This window comes from Meleagris gallopavo, chromosome 4 (genome assembly GCF_905368555.1).
Source record: "Meleagris gallopavo chromosome 4, MGAL_WU_HG_1.1, whole genome shotgun sequence".
NCBI classification, from domain to species: Eukaryota; Metazoa; Chordata; class Aves; order Galliformes; family Phasianidae; genus Meleagris; species Meleagris gallopavo.
In genome coordinates, this window is record NC_139407.1 from 54,760,150 (window position 1) to 54,787,610 (window position 27,461).

The 27,461-nt window shown below is 33.0% G+C and overlaps 1 protein-coding gene across 3 annotated transcripts in view; it reads right to left on the reverse strand.

Moving 5' to 3' along the window:
• Positions 1–27,461, reverse strand: part of SLIT2 (slit guidance ligand 2) — a 246,357-nt gene that overhangs the window by 17,276 nt on the left and 201,620 nt on the right. For 2 of the 3 annotated variants that reach the window (XM_085223410.1, XM_085223409.1), the window contains 9 exons: positions 26,704–26,772; positions 23,836–23,907; positions 23,543–23,614; positions 22,173–22,244; positions 19,577–19,740; positions 14,490–14,614; positions 14,258–14,355; positions 12,834–12,973; positions 890–983 (listed from right to left, as the gene is read on the reverse strand). In XM_085223410.1, coding sequence (XP_085079536.1) covers positions 890–983; positions 12,834–12,973; positions 14,258–14,355; positions 14,490–14,614; positions 19,577–19,740; positions 22,173–22,244; positions 23,543–23,614; positions 23,836–23,907; positions 26,704–26,772 — 906 coding nt within the window. The remainder of the gene's footprint in view (positions 1–889; positions 984–12,833; positions 12,974–14,257; positions 14,356–14,489; positions 14,615–19,576; positions 19,741–22,172; positions 22,245–23,542; positions 23,615–23,835; positions 23,908–26,703; positions 26,773–27,461) is intronic. The other variant, XM_085223411.1, reaches the window with a different exon arrangement.

The window sequence follows — 27,461 nt, forward strand, 5'->3', positions numbered from 1 at the left end:
AAAGCACACTATTAAAAAAAACAAGTGAGGTACATTCTTGAAGTTACTGCATATGTTATTTTCTGATTTAAAATCTCAGAAATTAACTTAGAAGATTGATCAACTGAGTAGTAAAGTATGAGATGCCAAACTAGATTCCTGAAGTGGCGTGAAGATAATAAACATAATGCAGAAAAAATTAAATCCAACAAGTTTTCTATTTTCCAATTGACAACTTTTTTTTAATGAACATTTCATGTTCATGTGAATATTTGATATATTTGAATATTTGCTGCCTCATTTTAAATAACATGTGTTTTCATAAGTTTTTGTAATGATAATAGATAACCTGGTTCTGGCACAAGAGCATACTGTGTGTAAGACAGGTACTTATGATTCATTAACCTAAAGCCTATTAAAAACACTTTGAAGTGTGCATAATTAATTGTAATAAGGATATAGTGTAATTACAGATTAACTTTCCTGGGAATGGACTTTATTTTATACCTTCCAGTGTTCCTTCCTAATAACCTCTTCCATAATTACTTCTCAGACAGCAATATAATAATTCCACTTCAATTAAATGTAATTATTTTCCCACTGTTCAAACTACCAAAAGGGTTTTGTATAGACTATCACGTAAACTAACTGCTCTGCATTTTGTTCTTCTTCAAATTCTAGTTGAAGTTAGAACTGCTAAGAATCTTTTAATTCAGTAAACCATATCTAAGATAATATTGAAGATCTACTTTAAAATAACTGAGCTTAATCTACTGTAATATTTAGTAATAACTGAAATCAGTATTTTGAGAATAGAACTTCCACTAAAAGAAAAATAAAAGATGCTGAGGAGGATAAAAAAACCTAAAAATTTGGCTGCAGCTGGACCATAACAATATTTTAAACTTACTTGTAACCTTTGGGTGTCAAGATACACTTTGAGTCGTGCTGGCAAGGATTCAGGTTTTGAGCACAGAAATCTAGTTTCTCCTCACAGAGCTCACCTGAAAAGTAATACATGTTCTCAACTCAGTGAAAACACAGCAGTGACCCAAAAATAGCTGTTTCTATTTTTTTCAGTAATTGCCATCAATTTTTTTATTAACATTAAAAAAATGCATGCTTAATGGTATAATAATGAATACATTCCACACAGAAAAATTCAGATTTGTATTGCAAGTAATCTATTTCTAAAAAAAAAAAAAAAAAAAATCAAACAAGAACAAACTGTTAATATCACTGTCTGACAATACAATTCCAATTATCCAACAACAAAAATCTTGCCTTCTATTTCTACTTTTCTTAATCAACATTCCAACTTTTTGCACTTGTTAATATACCATAATTATCTACTATTTGTACTTGCTGAATTTAAGGATTCATACGTCTACTAGGCCCAGAAACAATGCAGGTAGTAGGGTTGCTCCTTGACATTTGTCAAGAGGGTATAAAAACAGAACTGTTCACCAAAATGGGAAAGATCAGTTGATAAGAAAGTGCCTTCACTGCTGAAGCTGAACTTTTCTTCAAGAAGCACAATACTTGGTATGCCTTGGTTTTACTTTTCTGAGTATTGGTCCTCAGTGTAGTTAGATTACAGAATCACAGAAGGAGTTAAGTTTGGAAGAGACGCATGTGGTTACACCCTACTCAACTAGGGACACCCTGAGCACCCTTGTCCAAGCAAGCCAATCACCAAGGAGACCCATAGCCTTTGGTCAGCCTCTGCCAGTGCTTCATCACCACACAGCACAGGAGTGCAGCCTGGTGTTCAGAGGGAGCCTCTGGTGTTCCAGTTTATGCCCACTGCTTCTTGTCCTGGCATTAGTCACCACTGGAAAAGTCGTGATGAGAAATAAATATCTGCAGAAAGGCAGTAGAATACTGGGGACAAAGACAGCATCACCACAAGTGCAGAAATGGGAAAAGAAGGACAGAACATTTAGGGGTACAATTTGAATAAAAACAGGTGGACTAGAAAAAAAGGAGGAAGGTACAGGGTAACAACGTTGGAATAGAGTTTTAGAGTGAGCATTTGAATGAATGTTATCTTCCAAAATACATACGTGTTTAGGTTTATGAACAAGCTTATCAGCTACTAATATCTTTAACTCTGGCATCTTTAACTGTTACTTGTCAAGTTCTTGGAGGGCCTAATACCACACAGAAACTACCTTCTGTCTTAGATGGACTTCTCTAGCATTATAGAAGTACACATGATAATGATAATGAACTGAAAGCAAGAGTAGGTAAGTGTTGTGTGTATATATATATTTTTTTTTTGGGGGGGGGACGGGACGGGGGGGATTCAACAGATCCTCCCTAGAAGGCTTTCATTTTCACAGCAATTGTGCTTATGAACCATTGTTTAAGACTGCATATCATGAACATACCATTGTGACTATTCATGATCTCAGATATTATTTCTAGAACTTCAGACAAGTAGGATTTATTTCAAACACTGGACAAATAAATAAAACTTGGAATTGAGGAACAGTCCTCATTAGCAGCAGAGATAGAAAGAAAAAAGCAAAACTGAAACAAAGAATAATAACTCAATAGAAACATATAAACATATGTGTTATATGTTTGTAAGGCATGAAATCTTCAACATCCTGAAACACAGAGAGAAACCAAAACCAGTCAGAAAAGTGCATCACAGTCGTCCAGCAGAAAGAAATACATGAAAAGATCCTGACTGATTCTCCATAAAGATATACATATATTTTTAATGACAGCACATTACCAATTTGCAAGTTGAGCATTTTCCATACAAAACCACATAAGCTTTGGCTTAACACGAGACAAAGGTGTTCAAGCACAGTCTACTTAAAAGACCTCAGGAAAACTGTCAGTAACAATATGACTTAGTCAATATATTTAGGAAACTGAATGAAGATCAAATACAGGCCACTGAGAATGACTAATAGAAAGGATTTAAATTCTATCCTCAAAGCCTTTTCAAACTCTCTATGGACTTATTAGTCTGGAAGTGTGCAAATGTTATGGCTAGGTCAGTGCACAAAGAATCCTGAAATACCAGGGATTCTTAGCATCCCACAATATATCAAACAAAACCCACATCTCTTTCTCTTTTCAAAAGGTTTTGTTTGAACAAAAGCATTTATAAAAGGAAGCAATTCTTCACATAGCATTTAGTCAATCTGAAGAACTTGTAATGGCTGAAAGCCACCTAGAGGCCATCAATATTTAAGTATGAGACATCGCTGAACATTAAATAGAGAATTCAGATTTTCAGAAATATCAGTGGAACAAAAAAACCCTAAAATGATTATTTTTAACTTAGCTTATATGCATTCCTATGAGTTAGAAATGCTTTTATCTCCATACAGATCAGTGTATAACAGAGAAACTTTTATATACTCATAAAAAATATCTTATTATGGAGTATAATCTATATACAATTAAATGCAGAACTTCCAAACGTAGGAAATGACAACCCAATTACAAATGATAAAAATATAGTTGTTCAGTGTTTACAAGACTTCGAAAAAACTTCTCTAAACATTCCCAAGATTCCTCAAGAGTAAACCACAGACAAGAATGACATATTGGGCTTATCTTTCAAACAGAGTTGGATGTTTCTTGTCTCTGTAGTTACAGTACAGTACAATAAAAGTTCAGTGGAAAACCCCCAAAATACCTTTTCAAAAGAAGAATTAGGGCTGGTGTTATAGAAGCAAACAATCTCACCACTGATTTACTGAACTGGCATTGATACAGGAGAGAAATTGAGCCATCGCTTAGATTACTGTTAGTGTAGACCTTTGAAATTTCTTTAATTGGGGCAAATAGCATTATTGAGTAGTGTAAAAATCTTTTTTTATTATTTTTTTTCATTCAAGTACTTCTAAAATACATAATTTTTTAGAGTACATTGCATTTTAGCAGTCATGAATTGATGGCACATGTCTTTAGAGCTAAAAACTGAACTACTTCATAAAAAGTTCTGGGACACTTGAAAAGTCTTAATTCACAAATCTTGCTAGGAATCAAACCTAGACATTTAGGACTGAAAAATATTTACAGTTTTGAAAAATATCCAATTCAAATTGTAAAATCAATGTCATATTATCAGGTCTACTGCAGTCAAATGCTTTGCAAGCATCATTAGATGTTTTTGAAATTATGGGCAGACTTTTATTTCAGTACTCTTTGGAATCCTTCCACAGTATAAAGGTCCATATAGACTGAAAGAGAAACAACGATTCCAAAAAACTAAAGCTCTTCTAAAAGAAACAGGAACGTATGTTGTGATAGAAAATAAAAGTATGTCTTTGCATTTGAAAATTGTAGATAATGTGAAATAAACCAGAATCATATAATTGGAGGGAGCTTTTAGTTGAACAAAGTAATGGAGAAAATAGGAATGAAGGTAAGAGTGTGATAAACATGGCAGTTCACGTAGTGAGGAATCATGTGTGAGAAAGCAAAAAATCCTACTGAACCAAAAAAAGTCAGTTTTAAAAGAACTACAAACCCTGTCATTATAGTCAGTAGAATTCATGATGGACTTGTACACAGGATTAATGAAAAGAAAAACAACTAAAAATCTGAGGTGGAATCCAAAATATTTACATCAGATACTGAATTTTTCAATGAGAACATAATCAGCAGAAGAACAAACCAAAATAATCTAAATGCTAGTTCTTAATTTGCACTGTTAACAGATTTAAATTCTTAGTGAAGCCTTCTCATAACCAAAACACCACTGCTTGAGGAAAAGTAAGTAGATAGAAAAATAATGTGAAAATTTGTGAGATGGAATTCAGACTTCTAAAGAATATCTTCCTGGTAAAGCAACATCTCTTTTGGCATACTGAATAACCAATTTGTTATTCAGAATTTAACTGAGAAAAGGTGAAGCGGAGAAAATCATTTTGTTGAAATGGAGAGAGAATGATGGAAATGGAAAAAAGAAAAAGAAAAAAAAAAAGCAGTGTTTTTAAGATCATAACACAAAACAATGGAAAAACAATTGTGAAACAGTGTCTGGGTTTCAGGAAGCTTGATACCAGTGTGTGTGTACATTCTTCCATTCACCTAACAGCATTAGAACTGAGAGTGCTGTAAGAGCATGGCTAAGTAATCATGTTTTAGAAGATGAAGTCAGGAACATTTTAGGATGTAGAAGAATAAGCAGCAGATTATTATTTTTTAAATAATTAGTGGATAAAAATCAAAGATTCTATGAAAAACTTCCAAAATTTAATTAGGATCAGCAGTAACTGTTTTCATGAGACATTCTGTTTAATTAATCTATGCAGTCTGGTTCCTGGTATGGAGTGGCACTAAAACCAGTGGAATTCTTTGTTGTTGGCACAATCTGAATGCAGGCAATCCTCCAAGGTAAAAATTGGAATATTTACTGAGATTTCTACTAAGATGTAGAAGGTGTTGCAGATTTAAACAGTCAGACAGTACTATTATGTTCTATTATCTGTACTATTAGTACACATTAATGTTGTGTGCAACCCTTGGATAACTAACCAAAGTCATAAATTCCTAGATAGTTTATCTTTTCTCTCTATACGTTATTTCACTCTTATGAGATGATGAGCTTATAGATCACAGAGTAACTTTGGACTTCTCAACATATAAAGACACTTAGTACAACAAATAATAAGGGACAATGCAATGATGCAAAAATGATTTACATCATTGTTATTTTGAATAATTGGGCAATAAATTAAAAATATAGTCATACCATGTGATCCAGAATATTTCTGAATGAATAGAAGAGCTCTAACACAAATGGTCATTAATATTAGAGGACATTGAAAATTACTTAATGAAAACTGCAATGCAAACTTAATGAAGAATCAAGCTTAAAATCTAGTATACTAATAATACTAGCATACTAGTAAAGTTGAATATGATATTAGAATACAAACTAGACAAAGAATAGAAAGGAAAGACCTGTCAATTGCTCCAAAACTAAAATACCAAATACATTCTGCAGACTTATGAATAATTACTGGAATAGCAGGACATATGTACATTTATCTTTGTTCCAGTTTATGATCTTGGTTGCTACATATTGCAAGTCAACTTCTGCAGACTTTATGTTTTATCAGTTAGGTACTTTAATCTAGTTTTTGACTGAAAGTCTCTGTTCACTTACTTCTGACTCAAATACTGTATGCCTTATAGGAATGGTTGGAAAACAACAGTGCTACTTAACAAACTACAGAGAAAAGTGCTGCAGTTTTATTAAGTCTTGAGTTTGAGAAGCAGAATAAAACAAGATACTTAAAGTACTGATTGTACTATTGGAAAAAAAATAAAATATCTACCGTACAAAGGACACTGATGCTTAATTTTTGTTCACTGTCACAGTAAGATACAATTTACAACCACAAATCTGCAAATTCTGTTAGAATTTAATTTTCAAGTAGAATTTAAAATTTGATCAATTGTTGAACTTTGCTCACCATTGCCTACTTCTGTTCAGCTAAGCTGAAAGACATGGTTTATTTAGCTTATCATTTCTAGTCATTTACTTATGCTATTTGGCAACAACAAAAAAGAATAACTTAAGGTAAATAACCTTTAAGACAATTAAGACAATTTAAGACAAAACAAGGATAATTGACAGAATCACTAAAGGCAGCTATGAAACTAGAAGTAAGTGGTTTAGATTGCCAAGGATGTATACTTCACCTTCATGAAAACACAGCAAAATTACTTTAATATACCTCAAATGACTACATTAGCATGAGTATTAATCTTCACAAAACAAAATTATACAAGTCATGAAAAGCAGCAGTAGCAAAATTACTGGTTTGTTCTTAAAAGTTGCAGCATTTGTATGTAAATCTTACAAGACTGTGGATTGATTCTGATTAAATGAAATAATCATACTTTTTATCATGCTATCACATTACTGTATCTACAATAATCTGTATGATTTGTTTTTCATTACTTGCATGCCTCAATTTTAAGCAACTACTTGTTTACCTGGTGAATTGAAACAACTGTTTAACTGTAGCAGCTAGAAGGCCATGTAATTAAGTTCTGAAACATAAAAACAAAATTTACATCTGTCTAGGGCTTGCCTAAACTGAGATGATTACTTGTCATTAGCCTTGGTTCCCTCTATTGTCAGCTCAAAAGTTGTCTGCCATGATCCTCCAAGCAATTTAGATACTGATAACGACTTTTGTGTTCAGTGTGCAAGCAAATACAAGCATGTATCACACACATCTGCTTAATTTTTGTACTGAACTTAGTTCACATCCCCAGGTCTTTGATAATTTGTTTGTGAGGAATTTGTTCTTGATAAAATCAGTAATTCTAATACTTTCTAGTTCATACTTGCCATACATTTACAATGACTGTATAGAATTCATTGTCTTTCTACCTTTTATCACATTTAAAAGACATTCAAACTACCAGCAAGCCTAATTATGCACAGATAACATCTGTTTCAGCTTGAAATTAAGGCTTGAGTCTCTTCAAAGTAGCATCTTCAGTTTAGATTCCATTTAAAAACCTGCTTTTCATGGGCACAGAAGAAAAGTTTAGGGGTTTTATTTTTAATTTACAAAAGAAAATCCTAAATTTTGCAATTTACATTCCTGGATATTTTGTGATAAATCAAAATGAATCACCAATACTGAACTAGTTATTATTTTAATTGCTTTGTTCATTTATTATTAAAAACAAGGGTAACAAAATTTACCTTTTATATTTCTCTGTACTGAACTTGCACTTTTTCTAGTTCTCCTTGTGAAAGTACTCTTTTTATAAAATCAACCAGTTTCATACTAGGACAGCAAGAGAACAATATAGAAATAACTTTGGAAGTGACAAGGAGAAAGAAATATGGGAGGCCAATTGTTGTTCAAACAAGTAACTGTAAAATGCAGAACAGGGACATGTCTAAATTGTATACAAATTTAAGTATCCAAATTATGGATGGAATCAGTTTCTGGATGGAATCACTTTCTGGACGTATCTGTTTCTGTCATTTGCGGAGGGAATTCAGTCTCTTAATTTAAACTATAAGAATAACTCTTCAGATGTCAACATAGATGGTATAATTGCAGCCTTGTTAAACATGCTATTTAGTGGTTAATGAAAATATTTTTCATTAGTGAAATACTGCACTGTTTTATAGAGTGCAAATTATCAAATTTACTTGACAGCAAAGACACTGCAAGTTTATTTGACTCATTTGCTTTTCAGAACTAAATATGCAATTTACAAATACATTGTCTCCAATTATGCTAGTTTCAGATTGTAAATAGTGGATTGTACAGAAGACCAGCTTGTATAGATGTATTATCTCTGTTAGAGAGATAGGTGTCAGACAGAATAGTATTAATTTAAAGAAAAAAAACAATAAAAAATAACCAAAGTTCATATCATAAATACCTTAACCATTACTTTTCCTGTACAACAGCCTCAGCTTAATGAGATCATTTCAGATTCTTTGGATACTTATGGCACAAATGTCACTCATATATGATAAGCAAGAGGACTACCATTCTATACTCCAGCATAATTTCTAGTCCCATCATTTAATGAAGAAATTACATCAAAACAGTGCTATAAAACACAGCATACTTTAGAATGGAAACAAGGTATGTATTAAAGATGAGAATAAGGATTTCAGAAGATTACAACATAAACCTTTTTATCAGTCCTATCATGGGTGCACAAATTTATAAAACATTTGAAAAAAAGTAGTACTCCTGCACAGTGATCTGTATCTCCAATGACACACTTTCGACATGTATTCACAGCTATATCCATGTGACTGATTTCAGGATTTGCAATGAGCTTTCTAAACGATACCTATATACGATTCATTTGATCATTCGTAAGAACTTAAATCCATGCACCTTTAAGGAAAGGAAAGTGAAAATAGGCTTAAAAGACAACTGACCTTTTTCCACTTCATTCAGATTAGCAGCTTGCAGTGACAAAGACAGAAGAGACAAGAGACTTTTTACATTGTAATACAACAGCATAGCACATTAAGCTAATGCACAGCTATAGCAGCAGAGATGTTGATATAGCAAAAATGAAGCAAGCTTCAGTCTCACCTACAGCAGAGCAAAACAAACAGAAAAGGTAAGAAGTACATGCCACTGGTGGCATAAGAAAGGTTTTACTTCTGGATCTGTTAGATTTTGATCTAATGACTGATGGCAGTGAGAAAGATAAATGATTATCTGTAGTCTATAGAATGCACACAAGATGACTTGATGTTAACTAGACTGAGTTTAAAATAAAGGAGATGATAATGTTACAAGAATAGCAGAGTTAAAGAGTGCAGGACATAGCGAAGCATTTTAATGTTTTATTTCTCAAGATTTCATCAGACAATCTGAATGTCTGATGATTCCATTTGCTTCCCATTATTTCACAGTTACAGTCTGCGATCTTAAGAAAGCTCATAGTATTGTGCAAATACCTTTCTTTGTCTTTCCACTTGTATTTGTGGAGGTAATTGCAAAACTTAACTGAGGCAGAGGAAAATCGATTCCTGGTTCTTAAGCTAACAGGTTTTTATTTTCTTTCTTTCTTTTTTTCTTTCTTCTTTTTAATCAATAGTACTTATTTAAGAAAGGTAAATTTTCAAGGGATTGTAAAAAAATGCAAAAAATGACAGAGTTTTGCACTGTAAAATTCTTTACAGTGTTTTTTGTATTTTTTACGTATTTTCAGAGTTAATTGTAATAAAATTTTAGAGCAGAATGATTTTCACTTCATACCAATGGGTTCCAACTGACTTCTTCGTTACACTGTGCTACTGAAACATAAAACATATTTGCAAATGAAAGAATGAAAAAATATTCTGGGCTGATGCATTTCCACATTCAGTACATCCTCGCCGTGGTATCTTGCACACAAACAATACAAAGCATTGTCAGCAAAATTAAAAGACAACATGACAAGGCTGTGGTGGCATTTTCCTGGTATGTATACTGTTCAGCTTCCAGCAACTTATGGTTCAGGGACTTTCTGAACTAGAGATACATGCTTTCATATTTTAAAATATTTTTTTACCTACTGAATATATAGCCAGTTTTTCTGGTGATTAGCCTACTTTTGCCCAGCTAGTACAGCAGTTTTATCTACTGAAAAATGCCTTCCATGAAAAAAAAAAACCCAAAAACGGCACATAGTAATATACAGATCTGATTTTAACCTTTTAAAACAGATGCCAACATCCAAATGCCTGCAAAACTCCTAATGAAAAATCACTCTATCAATACTGGTATGGGTTCTATTGCTTTCAAACCAAGCTATGAGCAAGAGGAAAAAACAATCCTATAAATAATTTGATATCTCATACACACTTGAGGCAAGTGTAAGATCATTTTATATTCTGAACACTACCATTTCTAGATCCTAATGTATCCAGAGTAACTCTTAATGCTGGAAGTTACTTAAGTAAGTAAAATACTTACTATGCAAGAACAGTGGTGTCAAGTGTAAAAGACAAATGATGCTTTATATTTTTTCCTTATAATTTATCTGAATTAATACTGGCTTAAGATTTCACAGAATGTATCCTAACTTCAGATGCTTTGTAAGACACACAATGTACTGTAGAATTCTGTACTGTGTCCTGTGGAGAAAAACTTGAAATTTTGCTACAACTTATGTCCACCTTGTCTATAAAGTGAGAAGAGGCTCTGGTCTTGCATGTTTGGAAAAACGTATTTTTTTTCATAAGGTTTGGAAATAATCTGCTTATATGACCTACTGATTTCAGTAACAATTCTGACTAGAAACTGTATCTATGAAAACAAATTTGCTTTTCTAAAAGAATTCCAGCCAGCAAACAAAACCACTTGCCATGGAAACTCACAGCATTTTCTTGTTAGAATTATGCACAGCGTTCAACAACAATAACAGGCTCCTCAAAGCAAAGTAATTGCCATTTGCTTAGATATGAGTCAAATAAAAAATACACTTTCTTCTATTTTAACTTTTTTTAAAAAAAAAACAACTACATTACAAACATCAAGTTAAAAATGCTGCAAACATTTATGCTCTCATTTTTTGCTCTAACTACATATATATATATAAATACTACAATTGAAGATTTAATTGTAAATGTAAAACATACATTTCAATTAAAATACAACAGAAATGCAACAAGCACACAATCAAAATTTTAGGCTAGCACATATAAACAAGCCTTTGTATCCACTCCATGGATATTTAATACAAAACAGTCCTTCCCATGGGTTATTATGAATACAACAAGCTGTTTGCCCTAGCAGTCCAAATGCATCTAGGGTAATGTCAGAAATGAAGAAACAAGAAACACACGCAAAAAACTGCTGAGGAGGATGGATGTGCAAATGAATTGACTACTATTTAATAAGTACATGAAACCTCTTAATGTGAAATTGTTAAACAGGAAAACTAGACTGATTTGACTGGTTTGCTTTCTTCCACCCTATGCAAAAGAGTATCTGTTCATTTTCAAAGGAGATAGCAGTTAATACTGGGATCTGAAGCTTGATTCTGATATAGTTGAAATATTAGATATAGGAGAAATAACAAAGATCTGCCACTACTTATTGACACTGTTACCTACTATCTCTTTCTAAGGCTTGAATTGTCAGTTGCTTTCCAGTAGAGTGCGGGAGGAGTACCTGACAAAAGAGTTTTCTTATGCAGTAGGTTACGTCTAATCTTCCAGATGTCTTATTTACCTTATTCTGACTACATATGCTTTTAACTCATATCCCTTTAGGTGTTGTGGCTCATTCTTCATAGAGAAATTTGTTCCAAACATTTACCCAGAATAAGTACTGGATGAATACACAGATTGCAAAATCATATTTCTTATACCTGTGTTCTATCATTTTTTCTTACTGAGGGTTTTCAAGATTTAAATACTGACTTCAAATCTGAATAAATCATTTCAGCAATCCAGCAGGTTATAAAAATAATGATGGAAATGCCTTGGATTAAAAAGGTGTTAGCTGTGTTTTCAATAAATGAAATTACTTCATTACTTAACCTCTCCTTTCAGTTTTCCAGAGCTCAAATTTAGTGCTCCCTGAGGATGATGAAAAGCATAACTAATAGATGCAATAGGATTGATTATATTAAGAAAAGAGGGCGACTAGGTATAGTTAGTTAATTCCTAGGTTAGAGAAGATCTTTGTTATGCATTTCAAATAATGGTTTTGTGAATTTAAGGTCTGCGTTCTCCTAGCGGACTGCTAGCTGACAGAAAGCAGATCTGTGTAACTAGAAAAACCATCAAGCAGATGGACATAAACAATAGATCCTTCTTCTTGTTCTTACGTGTTCCTGTTCTAACTACTCTCCATACATGATGAGACAAGCAAGGTACCCTGTGTCTCAAAGAGAGGAGCCTGGCTGCCAACTCTAATGATGCTATTTTCTTGTAATGCTATTTTCTTCATCACAATCTGAATTAATATTTTTAAAGGAGAGCAGGACACCATCCAGGACACCAAATCCATTTTCTTGTTAGCACAAATAGACGTTTTTCTGCCCTGGTAGCAACTTGGAGAATAGAAGATAAAAGTAATATTTTTTTTTTGGATTTTTACATCTACAGGCATTCTTCATTGGCCTGGTTGGGCTAGGTAAACATATGTGAGGAACGCATTTTGAAACATCTTTTAAAATTAAAATAATTAAAATTATAATTCAAAAACTAACAGGGAAATTAATGAATAGGTATTAAGTCCACTTTTTACTACAAACCATACAGAAGAGAATTATTGAGGGAAACTTGGACTTAAATCAATTGTAAAGTAAATTGACTCGCGTACAAAAACAGAGTTCTTTCCTATTAGCAATTTCTCTTTCTCTTATACTCCTACCTGTATATTCAGGTGGACAAAGGCAAGTATAATTATTAATTCCATCCACACAAGTAGAATTATTTTCACAGTCATTGTCTTCACAGTCATCAACATTTATTTCACAATTTTCACCTTCAAATCCATCTGCACAAGTGCACCTGTAAAACCAAAAATAAAACCAAGCACACAAATATTTTAGCTGGGAAGATCAGAGAAGTTCTGTAATTAATAGGGTTGCTAATTATAATCACTATTTCTAAGAGAATATGGATGATATAAAATAAATGTACCAAATATTCTCCAAATATTTTTATCATTTTAAGTTACAGACAAAAAGACTTCTGAATTTGTGCCTTTTAGATTCTGAAATAACTGCTCACTTCTTTTGAAATGACTGCTACCTTTCTATTATTACATGAGATTATATTTCTTAAGGAAAATAATTCTGCTTTTTTTGTTGTTTGTCTTGTTCTTAAAAACAATTTAAGTGAATGGAAAAAACTGCAGAACCAGAGATTAGTAAGTGGTACTACTACTGAACTATCGTTTAGTTAAATAAATCATTACACATCTGTATTTGAAGTTCCACATACAATACCTGTATTTATATCTGAAAACAAAGCCTACATATACTTTTCAAAGGGATGATTTTTGTTTTGTTTTTTACAAATGTTTTGATTTGATTTTCAAAATATGTAGTGTTTAAACAAATAAATGGGAAAGGTCAAATCCTGAGACAGGACTATGTCACCTTAAATTTTATTCACATTAAGATCTATATACTTAATTTTAAATAGAAAAGTATTTAATCTTTGGGCAGAATATAGATTAAAAATAAAAGTAATGTCTTAATGAATTGCAGAATAACGAATTGTTTCTTTTTGAAGTGTCATTTTTAACAAGCTCGAGGTGTAGATTATTAAATGACTAATAATTTCACAGAAGAATGCTAAAGAACTTTATTTCATAATTCATGAATTACATCTGGGGTAATTGTACTGTGTGATTAAATAACTCAAGATTAAAAATGCTCACAGCATGTTTATCTGCTGGCATAGTGAGTTTCAAATGAATCATTAATTTTCTCTTTCACTGGGATTTAAATTTTATCACTTACATGCTGTCTGTTAAAGTAATACACACGACAACAGATGAATTTTTTCAGCAGGGATCGAGCCAGCTATTAATTAGCATAATGGAGTCAATATTATCTTGTCTTGACCTGAAAAGCCTCTACTAATCACAACCATTTATTGTTGTTTTTAACAGTTTTGGGGCTTTAGAAGCTTTCCATTGATAGTGACATGTCTGAAAATTTCAGAAGCAATGAAAACCTGCCTTTGAGATGCAATTATAAAAGAAGAGAACCCAAAGATTAACACCTACATAAATACAAAAGTCAGCAGTTTTTCATTCTGTTATTTGAGTTAAAAACAACATACCAGAAACCATCTTTTTCTCCTTCTTTCAAATGACAAGTTCCACCATGGTTGCAAGGGTTACTAATGCAGGCATGAATGGGAATATCACAGTCTTGACCCTGTGCAGGGAACAGGTATAATTTAAGAAGAAAATACGGATAGTAAAAGGAAAGGAGTCAGTTAAAAGAAACTGTTGTTAAAAGGAAATGGCTAATATTTCACTAATTTTTTTTCTTCTTCATCCAGTACCTACCTTGAAACCATATGGGCAAGTACATCTATAGAAGTCAACTGGATCATTATTGCAGGTTCCATCATTTTTACATGGATTTGATAAGCAAGGGTTACACTTAGCAAGAATATTGACATCCACGGGCCCTTAAAAATACAAATGTGATATTCAGAAACAAACTACTAATTCATATTTGACAGGATGCATCTGCTACACTGCTATACATTCTAAAACAATATTTGTTTTTAAGACTGTGATATTTCTGCATGAATGGAATGCTTGATTCTCCTTAATTCTTTTGACATGCCTAGATATATTTGCTGCTCAATTTTTGGCTTTAATCTCTTAAAAAAAAAAAAAAAAAAAAAAAAAAAAGCAGCAGCTGACCCCAAAGTGATTTTGATATCCTTATTCTTTGAAATCTGATCCATGATAATTGCCTTCCCTTTTTATTAACAAAATTAAGAATACAGTTTCAAATTTATTAGGTAAAAACTGTCTCTGAGAAAAGAAAGGCTATAGCAGTTTCCAGACCTTCTATTGGTGGTGCTACCATGAACTGTAATTTTATTTATTTGCAGGATTACACAGAACTAATGGCAAAATGACCTAGCAAAATAGGTTGAACATCTGTGAGCTACAATGTAGTAAAGTATACTGCCTAATCCATCTCACTATAAGTTGCACCTTGTCTTATTATGGAGTCGGCCATAGTTCATTTCTGCATTACCTGATTCCCAAAGTACCATGAATCTACATACAAAAGAGGGCTGCTTTTAATGTCTTCAATCTTGCTTCTGTTATAATGGTTATAACAATAGAAAATAGAAAGGAATGTTGACAAGATCTAAAGTTTTAAAAACCAGACTGATTTTTTTATCCTACATAAATCTTTTTCCTAATATATAAATATTTATATTTGCTTATTTTCTGTTGGCTTACAATTTTAATGCTGCTTTTTTATGTCAAATTTTCAAATTATAAACTATCAGTTGCTGTTTTGGTGTTTTTGTTTTTTTTCTTTTGTCAGGCAAACAAATAAATTACCAGTTATTTGTTTAAAATTAGAAATCATCTGCTTACAATACTGCTTCATTTTCAAATAATTTGTGCAAGTTTAAATTAATTATTGTGAAAGAAAACAGGGGTGACTTGACCAAATGCCTATTAAGAGAATGAACATATTCTCTACTATCTCCAGTTTTATTGCTTGATGACATTACTGACTCCATCTTGATTTCATATGTGACTTGTGGAAAAATCTACACCCATCTACAGGTAATTTTTAAGTTTTAATGGATAACTTGTGATTTCTTCAGTGACTAGGCAAAACAAACTCCTTATGACTATTGGTGGAACTGCCTGCTTGCTCTCTACACGAGCCAGACTGCAACTTTTTTCTGAAGTAACTGCACTTTTAACGAAATGTGATGTGGGTTTGTTTTTTTTTTTTTGCTTTCTATTAAACTTTCAAAATTACTTTTTACTTGGAAAGCTCTGATAAGCTACTGTAAAGGAGCTGGCATGGAAGGAAGCCATATGATTATGAGGATACAGTAGGGGTGCTACAGAGAGATTGACAAACTTTTCCTTTAATCTGTAGTTGCTAGTAACCATCTGTGTTGCAATTTGCAAACAAATGCTGGGAGATGAACACAGTAATTTGTGGTAAGATAAGTTGCGACAATTGCCAAAGTCACCATCTAGATCATTGACTATTCTTGTTTTCATTACCTTATTTTGAGAGAAAAGTCAATAGCTGATTACAGTTTCTTAAAGCAGCAAACAGAAAAGGTAGGCAAGTTGGAAAAAAATACCTTAGACTATTACAAATTATTGCTAGAGTGTATTAAGATGTGCTATAAAAATCATACGGGGTAAGAAGCCCTTACTGTAGACTGTAAGTCTCTGCTCTTTCTTATTCCAAACACCGTGGCCTCATTTCTACTTCCCATTCAATAAAACGATTATTATTTGGCTTGAATTTAAAAACATTAATTAACAGACATTGTTTTCCTGTATGAATTAGCAAAGTAAATTTCAATTCTAAAATAGAATCACCAAATGGGAACATCATTCCCAACAAGTTAGTAAGCAAGACTGTCTGATTTTGTGTCATACGTTTTAATTTCAAACTTCTCCATATGTACAGTATCCAAGAAAAATGAATAATTTGATTCATAATTCCTCAGCTATAGGATCAAAAAATTGAAGTGCATCAGATATTTTTACTTCTGATGAAGAGGAAGTTTCAGACCCTGTTCTCATTTTTACTACGTCTTTTCTTTCCTTCCCTGCTTTGCTTACACGTACTAGGAGACTGTTATATGTTAAAAAAAAAAAAAAAAGTTTAATATTCTATTATTTGATTTTTCACAGTGTTGAGATATATATATATCTTTGCATAACCTATAACTGGAAAAAAATCTTAGAATGAAAGTAAAATAAGCACTGTTCTTCCATAAAGAGTGAAAAATGGACTGTGTATTATTTTATTAATAAATATACACATATGCTCACACATTTACCTACCTAATATTCTTGAAGAAAAACATGACATCAACCATCTCAAAAACAGTTTCTCGAAAGCCTTTGCAAGAAATACTGACTTTTTATGACTCAGGAGATCCTCTTTGCTCTTGAATCAAAATCAGTATCTACAGAGTCACTTTACAGTGAAACTGCTAATGAAATCACTGATGTCAGTAAAATGCAGTGGCAACCATCAGGTAACTTTCAGACCCTGATCTTAGGCTTTTAAAATAATGAAGTTTTTCTTACATCTACATTAAATGATATATCAGCTTTAGATGAGTCAGCTTTAAATTCACCAAAAGGGAAAACAAACAGTAAGCATGCGTGTTGTAGGAAAGAAGTCTGTTTGAGGTACACAAAAGGAAGGTCAGAAGGTCTGTTCTTAAACATATCATCCATTCCAGCTCTTACTTGTAACCTTACCTGGTATCAGAAAACCACAAGGCCCTGGAATCTCTAGAAGCAGGGCATGAATGGTAAAAGAGTAAAAGATTGAGAATCTGTTAGAGGCCATGTGAAAAGAAAAAAAACCCCATAAACCTAGAAAAACAACTGCAAGAAGAAAATACTATGGGATGATCCTTGCAAGAAAGCAATTCATAAATTAGAGTAAGGTTCATTTTTCCAGTGATTTTATGAAATTTTAAAACTGAGGTTTTGTTTTTATCATTTTCATTTTCAAAGCAAGCTATTTTTTATGTGATTCAGATTCAAGAACTAATTTCACTTTCAGATGAATCCAGAAACTGATAAGAGGGAATTACACACTTCTGTACATAATAACAGAACATAAACAGATAAATAACTGACAAAAATCTCCCCTCAAAGCCTAGAATTTTGCTTTTAATAGGAATAGAACATCTTCCTAATTCCTATTCAGAAGATCATTTTTAAGCAAAAGATAAAATTACTTATCTTTGAGTAAGAGACATATAAGGTCTTACAGGGCCATCATGTCATTGAAAAGCTGCTGAGTGGCAATCTGTAATTATGAGCATCTTCACAGAAGAACAGTAGCAGGAAAATTATTTTCTCTCAAAGGTATCCATAATACCAGATCTCCACTCTTGGAAGTGAAACAAATACAGTTCTTACCCTGCATAATAATATAAAGGATATTTTCTGATGGGCAAGAAGTAAGATAAACTATCTGGATTCTGATGGAAACATAACAATGATTGTAGGAAGGCGTGATTCTTTTTTTTTAAATGGAAAAATAACCTAGCAAGTCCTTCATCTTCCTGAAAATATTCTTTCACTTATATCTTTACAACAATGTGTAATAAGAGCACATCTACAATGTTTAGTGGATGCTTGTAGAGCAATTGATCAGACTGACCACTAGATCTTCTACTTAAAATCAGACAAAAGAACTCCGCAAAAGATTATGCACATAACATAGGTATGACCTTGAAGAACTACTACCAATAAAATTCAAGAAGGATTTGGATGGAAAGACAATCAATTGGCATCATGTTAAAATAAAAAAATGAAGTGCTGAATTTCTAGTGCTTTTTGTTTCCAAAAACATTTTTCACAGAAAGTCTAAGGAGAGAAGACTAAATAGGATGAACATGCAGTAAAGAACAACTTGGAATGAGAGCTAACTCTGGCACAGTTCCCATCACTTTTTTTAAGAATTTACAATGGATTAACACATGTTAATGTGTTAAAAGATGAATGAGTAAAAATATCTTGAAGATTACCTAGAGCCTGAGAATAAATTAATTCTACAAAAGACAAGATTATATTTATCTGATGCCTCACAAATAGCTTGTAATGACTTACAAGTGTAAGCCTGAGTCTGAAAAATGAAGATACAGTGTGGTTTCAAAATATTTAAAAACGGAGAAGTGGACAACATAGGGAAAGATTAAACAGCAAAACAAACCTAGTTGATGCTCACATATGAATCAAAAGGACTCTTTTCTAATGCAACAGATTCTAAGATTCAGAAAAAGAGCCTGAGAATTAAATGGAGTACAAGCTGCGATAAAGGTGCCAACAGCCTTGGTACCAACAAACAGATAAGTACTTGTCTCACACCCAAAGAAACCTCCTTACACTGCAACATTCTGGAATTCTACCTCTATAAAGGCAATCAGCTCTTTTATCTACTCTGCATTTTTTAGGCTTTCTTCTGAAACATCAAAGAAAACAGCATTCTTCACATACTAATGCAACTACATACCACTAACATAATGCAGACTGTAAGGATTTTGAATATATGTATAGATTTTTTTTACTGTATTTACTGTAAAAGTCCAAGGGAAAGAACATTCTTTGGCTAAGGAAAGTGCAGATTAGCAATTAAATTTCAGTTCACGACAAAGACAGTACTAGGTACCCATGTACATCCATATACTGAGGATTATTACACTGAAAATCAGAAGAGTTTCTCAATCTTCTGCTTGAAAAAAAGTCACTGAAGTCTTTAAACTAGATTCAATTCCTGAATGCAATGGCTACATTCCTAAGCACAAGGAAAAATGATGACAAGGCAGAGTGAAGATTCTAAAACAAATGCTCAACTGTAAATGAATGTGAAAAGAACCCCACATAAATAACAGTACCTTGGCAAGTAAATTTTTTAGATGGAGTTGTGAGTAGAAGTTTATCTGCCATTTCTCCAGGGCCAGCACATCGTGCAATACCAGGTTCTTTGTATTCTGATTTTACCCAGTCAGATAGCCATTGCATGTTACAATCACAATAAAGAGGATTTGCTCCAATAGCCCTGTGGAAAGCAGACAAGCAAAAAGAGAATAAGGTTTTAAATGCTTGCTTTTGAAAACAGACCCCAGAAGACTGAGGTTGGCAAAAAAAACCCTCCTAAAAACACTCATCAGTCCTGCCTCCACAAAACTGACTCTAAGTGCATCAAGTGTCTGAGCTGAGGCTCCAAATGAAGTAACAGTTTTAGCCGTAAACCTGGTCAGAAACCTAGCCATTCTTGGCTACGCTTCTGTAAACTAGCTCTGTGTTACCTTTGGCAGTAATGAGTGTGGTTAGCTGCATCATCAGAATGAAATTGATATTTGGAAATTAGGTTAGGAAGTAAAAACAATTTCTTCCAAAGCAACCAGAGCAACCTCACACAGTTCCACCCAGATATTTTTCCTTTTCAGTTTATGACTCCCAGGCTCATACGAACCATCTGTTTCCAAACTTCCAAATTTGATTTAATTATTTTCTCTTCAGAGCTCTCCCACTGAACTCACAGTTCTTCTGTAAGAGACCTCTCCTTTATAAGTAAATAAAGCTACAGCGTCCTAGCTTACTGGGAGCTATGTAAGAATTGCCCCCTTGCAAAAACAAATCCATTTCTTTAAATAAACTTGATTTCTTTTTAAATTGAAAAGCAATTTAGCTAGAGATTTTTTGGAATTAATTTGTGGAAAAGTTTTTTTAGTCTCTATTTTTTTTTCTGCTAGAAATCATAAATACTCTTAAAACTCTGAGAACAATTATACCTTATGCAGATTTGGACGTAGAAGCATTGTGCTATTCTAAACGTATATCCATAATCCTTTCAAGGATTACAATAACCATTAAGCTTTTTTTTCAGACTGCTGAATAACTTTGGATCAGTGGATCTTCAAGAGAGAGAATAAAATCCATGGCATGCAAAGGTGGTAGGAACTACTGCAGAAACTTTTCTGCCACACTGAGGAGTAGGACATTCTCTTCATTATAGTTGCATACTTACAGCTGAACAGCAGAAATTGCATATATACATATACAAGTACATATATACATGTTCAGTTAGGCTTTAGTCAGAGTAATAACAAAAATGAGGCCTGGTAATATGGTTGGGTCATGGGGAACACCCCACGTAAAAAGAAATATCTATAATTTGCCCAGGTCATATTTGCAAGAGTAATTGTCAGCCCAAATTGAGGTAGTGCAGTTTCTCTGCTAAAATAGGAATGTTAGAAAGAATAACTAGTAACATTAAGAAAAAAATAACAGCATGGACAATCAACTCTATCTAAGTCTTACTGATATTTGATACAGTTGAGCTAGTCTAATAGTAGCTTTTGAATGAGTTATCAATGACTTAAAGCTTAATCAGGCTCATCAAATTTCTGAGAAATGGAAAATTAAATGCAAATGTCCAACATTGAACTAGAAGATAATCATTTAACAACTCCAGCTGCTCAGAAAAATAAAAAACAAGTACATCTAAAGGCATCAGTCAATTTACTCCTCAACTGCAAGCAAAGATTTAATAACTATCCATAAACATATTATGGTTTATAGGTAGGAAACTTGCCCTGAGTTCCCACTGAAAACTAAGAACAGAAGTATTGCCACAGATGAGATCGTGTAATCAGATGCCATGCATTCAATGTCTATTTAATAACCATCAACAGAGAATCACAGAATAATTTAGGTTGGGAGAGTTCTTTGGAGGTCAATTAGTCCTACCTCTTGCACAAAGCATGGCACACTTCAAAGTCAAAGCAGGGTTGCTTTGTTGAGTTCTGACTATCTCCAGGGGGGCGATTCCTCCATTTCTCTGGACAACCTTTCCCAAAGCTGAACCACCCCTCATGATGAAGAATTTTTTATTACATTCAACGAAACTTCCCATATTGTGCATTGTGACTGTTGACTTTTATCCTTGACTTTGCATCCTCTGATAAAAATCTGTAACTCTCTTAAGACTAGAGGCTGTAATTCTCTTAGACTATAGGCTTGAAGACTGCTGTTAGGTCCATCCTTAAAATCTCTTTTATCTCCTTAATTAGCTCCCAGAGCTAATACAGAGCTCACACTGCTCACTCCATCTCACTTGCTCCTATCCTGGACTTGCTCTGTTTTGTATACATCTACTTTGCAATGGAGAAACTGAATGTGTATTCCAGAACTGTCCTTACAAGGGCTGAACAGAAGGGAGTGAACACTCTCCTTAATCACCTTACTGCCCACTTACTAATTTGGCCCAGAGAATCTTTAGCCTTCATTGCCATAAGGGCATGTAGCTGACATTCATTTTGCTGCCCACCAGGAAGTCCAGCATTTTTCTGCTAAGCTGGCCAGTATCCAGCCAACATGCTTCTGCATGGGGTTGTTCCAGAGCAGACCTTTACTGTTATCACCGTTCAACTACATGAAATTTGCTAAACATAATGTAAAAGACATGATTATCATCTGAATACTCACAGGTGCGATAATGCTGAAAGATCATTAAAGGCTCCTTCAGGAACCACAGAAATATCATTGCCATGTAAGGACCTTAGAAAGAAAATAAATAAGATATATAGATGAAACTCTGCAGATTCATTTTAAAAATTTAAGCTTTTGTAAGCAGTTTAAATCTTTTTTTTTTTTTCCAGTACTTCTGTGTTTCCAATCTTTCTTTAAAGCTCTAACCAGCTGCCTACTTATCACTTCATTTTTTTAACTTATATTTTTAATTAAAAATGTTAATCATGATATGAATATTTTAAAATTCAAAAAACAAAGGTCTGTCAAAAGTGTATTTCTGCAAAGTGCTTACTGAATTTACACTTGTCAGAAGAGTTGTTATTTCTGTCTTTTTTCATCAGTTCCTTGAAATTCCCACTTATTTTATTCATGGTTTTTATCTTTCACAGTTATATGGGAAATACAGGCACTGACTGTTCATGAATATAAATAAGTATTAAGGTTGTTTTCTTAATTGGATACTAAAGACCTTATTAAGCATCAATAATTGGACTGGTCTTCCTACATAAAAATCTCTCCTTTTACACAGATACATTCTTTTACATGTATACACAATTGTGGTTAACAGTTGAAGTTTTTTGTATTTATATAAAGTAAATGGAGTTATATGAGCACTAAGAAAAAATTTCATGCTTAAGACATTTAATTAATTTAAGCTACAAAACAGTTATAAAATAAAATCAAAATAGAGAAAAAATTACATTTTCAGTTGGGAAATCTTTTGATATAGAATTTATCATTTTCTATAACAAACTGAAACTGAACTAGACAGACTGTTTTTTATTCTGCTTTCTCTCTTTTTTTGCTTCTCCTAATGCCCTTTCAATCACATTTTTCTAAGCATTAAGAGTGAAAGTTTTCTTAGAATCAAAAATTTATTTTATTGGCTTTCAATAGTTAATCATAATGCAATGGTTTGGGAAATACTCCCAAATAAATGAAGTAAGAAACATGGAAATTGACAGTTGGAATCAATATCTTCATGATTCAGCTGCAAAAACCCTCATACATAACTGAGAAATTTATGTATGCTACATTTTTGTTAGAATTTAATTATCATAACAATCAAGAACATAACTCAAGAAGAGGTACAGTCAAGATTAAAAAGCAGAAAAGACAAGCATATGCTTTAGTGTATACACATTGTCCAGTATTATCTAATGTCTTGTGCAGCATTTTGACAGTATATTCTCCTGGAACAAATTTAGAGTTCTGTGACTACATAATTATCACTTCTCAAATAATTGATAGATTTTAAAATCTGGTGTCTGCTTTGTCCAAATAAAAATTTTGGAAAATAATAATAGTTAAAAAATAATACTTACAGCAACCTAAGTGATTTCAACCCATCAAAAGTCCTTGCAGGGATACACCTCAGGCGGTTGTAACTAAGAATTCTGAAAACATACACATTACTGTCAACAAATGAATCAAGCATTCAGTAAACAGAATGCAGAGCATGACCATAAACAGCTTTTGCACACATAGCTCGTTAGGAAACAAGTTATTTTACAGCCTCTACAACAAGCAAGCTTTAATATCAACAAAGTGCCCCTTCTTTCAAGACAAAAAACACTGTAATGTTTTTAGAGTGTCAATGTTACATGTTTAAACTTACAAGGTGAGCAGCTGAGTCATGTTGCTGAAGCTCTGATTAGAAAGAGTGCTGATTCTGTTGTTACTTAAATCTCTATAAAAAATAAATTCAAAAATTCAGACCTTAAAATGACTGCCCGAGTCCTGAAACACTGGAAGTTAAACTGACAAATTACTTTTATTAGTAGAAGTAGCATCATCATTGGTATCAATATTTAAAGCAGCACACATTTTTATTTTCACATGCCATACACAAGCCCAGCAAGCATTTAGCTTGATCAATGAAAAGCACTTTCATTTCAACACAGACGAAAAAGCAGCGTGATGCATTCTTTTACAACAGCAATGTCCACCATGCCACTAAGTTAATAATACAATCTTACATGAACCCAAGTATAGAAATAAAAGTGATGGTTTAAAGTTGAAATAATTTTTTTTCATGTCCCTAATGAAACCTGAGTAAATATCATATAATATTCTACTTCACATCTGTAGGCTGAATACATCAAAGCCCAGACTATTATACGGAATACTATATATGATTTATGGTCTTAACATCTTTCTTGTTGTTCGATATTCTAATGGATAAAATCTTAAGTGCAAGTATGATAGAAGCTGGAGTGGTACACTGGCAGCTTCAAAGAAGCTTTGAAGAAGCTGTATTGAATTTGAATAATGGCTGTTCCTGAGTCTCATATTTTGCTCTAGTTTTCATTTTCTGTTGGCTATTTCACTAAAGTTTCACTGAGTGGTGAAATTTAATTCTGAATCTGTTTAAGCATTTGTTTCTGAGGTGATGTTGGTATTTTGACTGCTAAGTAGCTATGCAGTACACATATATCTCCACTTGAAATTTCATGAAAGCATGTAAGACAAATGACGCATAATAGCAAACGTACTACCTATGTATGACAGTGCAATCTATTTACATGAGAAAGAAATTAGAAATAAACAATTGTCTGAGTAAGTCTGGATCTCAGCAGAGTCATAAGTAATTCCTTGCTTGGCCACAGGAAAATTATGCATAGTATTTTGGTCTTCCGAACACAGCTGAGGAACATTCTCAAATTCAGAACAGCTGTATGAGGATACAATCAGAAGAGATCATAACAGTGTATCCCCACAAGTCTGATAAATGGAAACTGTTAATACTCATTTGTATTTTATTTACTGCTCAACTATAAATTCTTGTATTACAGATGTCTGCTAAGTAGTTCATGCGTATTTTCCAACAAAGAGGTAAAGTTATATAATTTCTGGCTATGTTTGTAAAAAATATACCAGGCGTACCTAACCTTTGTGATAGAAGCCTTGTTATTGTTACTCTAATTAACTTCATCTCCAGTCATATATCCTTTCTCCAGTGACACTGTTAATGCATACAGTTCAATCTATGTTTGCTTCTTCTATGCACTGAAATTCCAACATTTGTTTTCTCTGTGCTTTGACTTAGATTTTACTTAACTTCCCTACACGTTCAATAGAGACTTCCTAAAAGTTCTACACTGTATGTGAGGGTTGCTCCAAAAGTAATTATATTTTATTATACTGACTCACGATGTAAGAGGATGTTGGTTGTATAGCAGTAGAAGTTGAACCTTCCCACCAATATTCTGTTACATTTTGTTGCAAAGGATCTGTCTGACAAAATGACACCTGACATGGAAGTGCGGGTGAAGCAAAGATGTGTCTCTGAATTCCTCCATGTTATAGCATTGACATTCGTTGATGCTTGCTGAACATGTATGGAGATCAAACAGTGAATATGAGTGCAGTGAGGTCATGGTGGTGGTGCATTTCAGTAGTGGCAACATTGGATCACCTCCACTGGTGCAGATTTTTTGAGCACAACATACAGGCTCTTGTTCAACATTGGCAAAAATGCAGTCAATGTTGATGACATTGTTGAAAAAACCATTTTTTGTAGTGGAGAATTTGCTCTATCAGTTAATGCCATTGAACTCTTTGTATTTATTCAGCTTCCATGGAAATAAACAGGAGGTATTACTTTCAGAGTGACCTACATACATTTGAGAATATTGCAGGATTTTTTTTCTGATGTTATTTGTAAAATATAAAAAGGTTTGAAAATATCTCTTTTCTAAATTTGTGAGCACAGCCACTTTTAGCTAGTATTAGATAAGTAAAGGAAATAAAATTCTTGGTTTTGAATGCCAAACTATTTTCAATTTTAGCAGCAGTGCTCTAAAATCAGTCAAAAAGAAATTTAAAGGATTTTGTTTCTCCCTGCTTTTGTTACTTTCTTCCCCAATTACACTGAAACCACAAAGTACTTTCAGAATGTTTTGCAGTTCAAACTCAGCTGACATAAATTTTTATAGTGCTAACAAAGACAATAGAATTACAGCCATTTACATTGACAGCCTTCCTGTTTCTCTCATTTTACTCTTCCAAAGTCCGGAAATCGTATTCAAATCTTTCATGAAGTAGAAGTAATAAGTTTCAGAGCGGTTACATTCAAGTATTACAACTGTAGCATGTGCTACTCCTGCTATTCCTATATAAAGCATACCACGGAATCTTTCTTTATAATGCCTTTATGGAGCTATGTAACAAAATATTGTAATACCTTAACATATTTTTAAAAATCTTATAACTTTTTCTAGTTTTAATACTTTATTTACTTTGTGATGTAATCACTGGAATGAAACATCCCAGTTTATAAAATGCGGCTGAGTATATCGTATGTTGGATGTAATCAGTGCAATAAAAAACCCTCCATTACAAAGTGTATTTGAGTGTTATGTTTACTAAAAGATACTTTTCTTTCTTTCTTTTTCTATCCTAAAAATAAAACCAAGTATAACAAAGGAGATTTTTTTTATTTTGTTTTCATATGAGTAGAGCAAGTTGTTTTAAAGCTACTTACATAAGTGTTAAATGCTTGTAGTTGGAGAGCTCTTTAGGAACAAGAGTAAACTGGTTTCCATCCAAATATCTAAAATAGAAAAATAAAATAAACAGCTTCTTTTTTTTCATTAAAATAATAGCATTTTCATTTACAAATCTTAGAATCCAACAGTAAAGAAAGTTTTGAATGAATACATAATGTTCTCATTTTATAAGAAGCCTTGTACAAATACTTTTTTCTAGGGCACCTGGAGCCTAAGATGCAAACACTATTGTATCAGATACTTGAAGATTATGAAGCAATAGTAGTTACACAGATTTTTTTTTTAATTCTTAAATGCTTTTTTAAGATGAGTTATCATCTCCATTTTACACGCACCTACTGATGAAAAGTAAGTATGACTTATGCAAGTGATGTTAAGTGTGGACTTGAGCTATCACAAAAAAGAATCACAGAATCATAGAATGGTTTGGGTTGGAAAGGACTCTTAAGATTATATAATTCCAAACCCTCTGCTATAGGCAGGGACATCTCCCTCTAGACAAGGTTACTCAAAGCATCATCCAGCCTGGCCTTGAACACTTCCAAGGAGGGGGCATCCACAACCTCACTGGGCAACCTGTTCCAGTGTCTCACTACTCTCACAGTAAAGAATAAATGAGACCTGACATTTCAGAGGTAGTGCTTTAATGTAGAAATAGCAAGGACTGATATGGGTTCTAAATATGAGCAAATTCATTTGTCATGCCTGTAATCCTGATCATCTTCTCTAATTT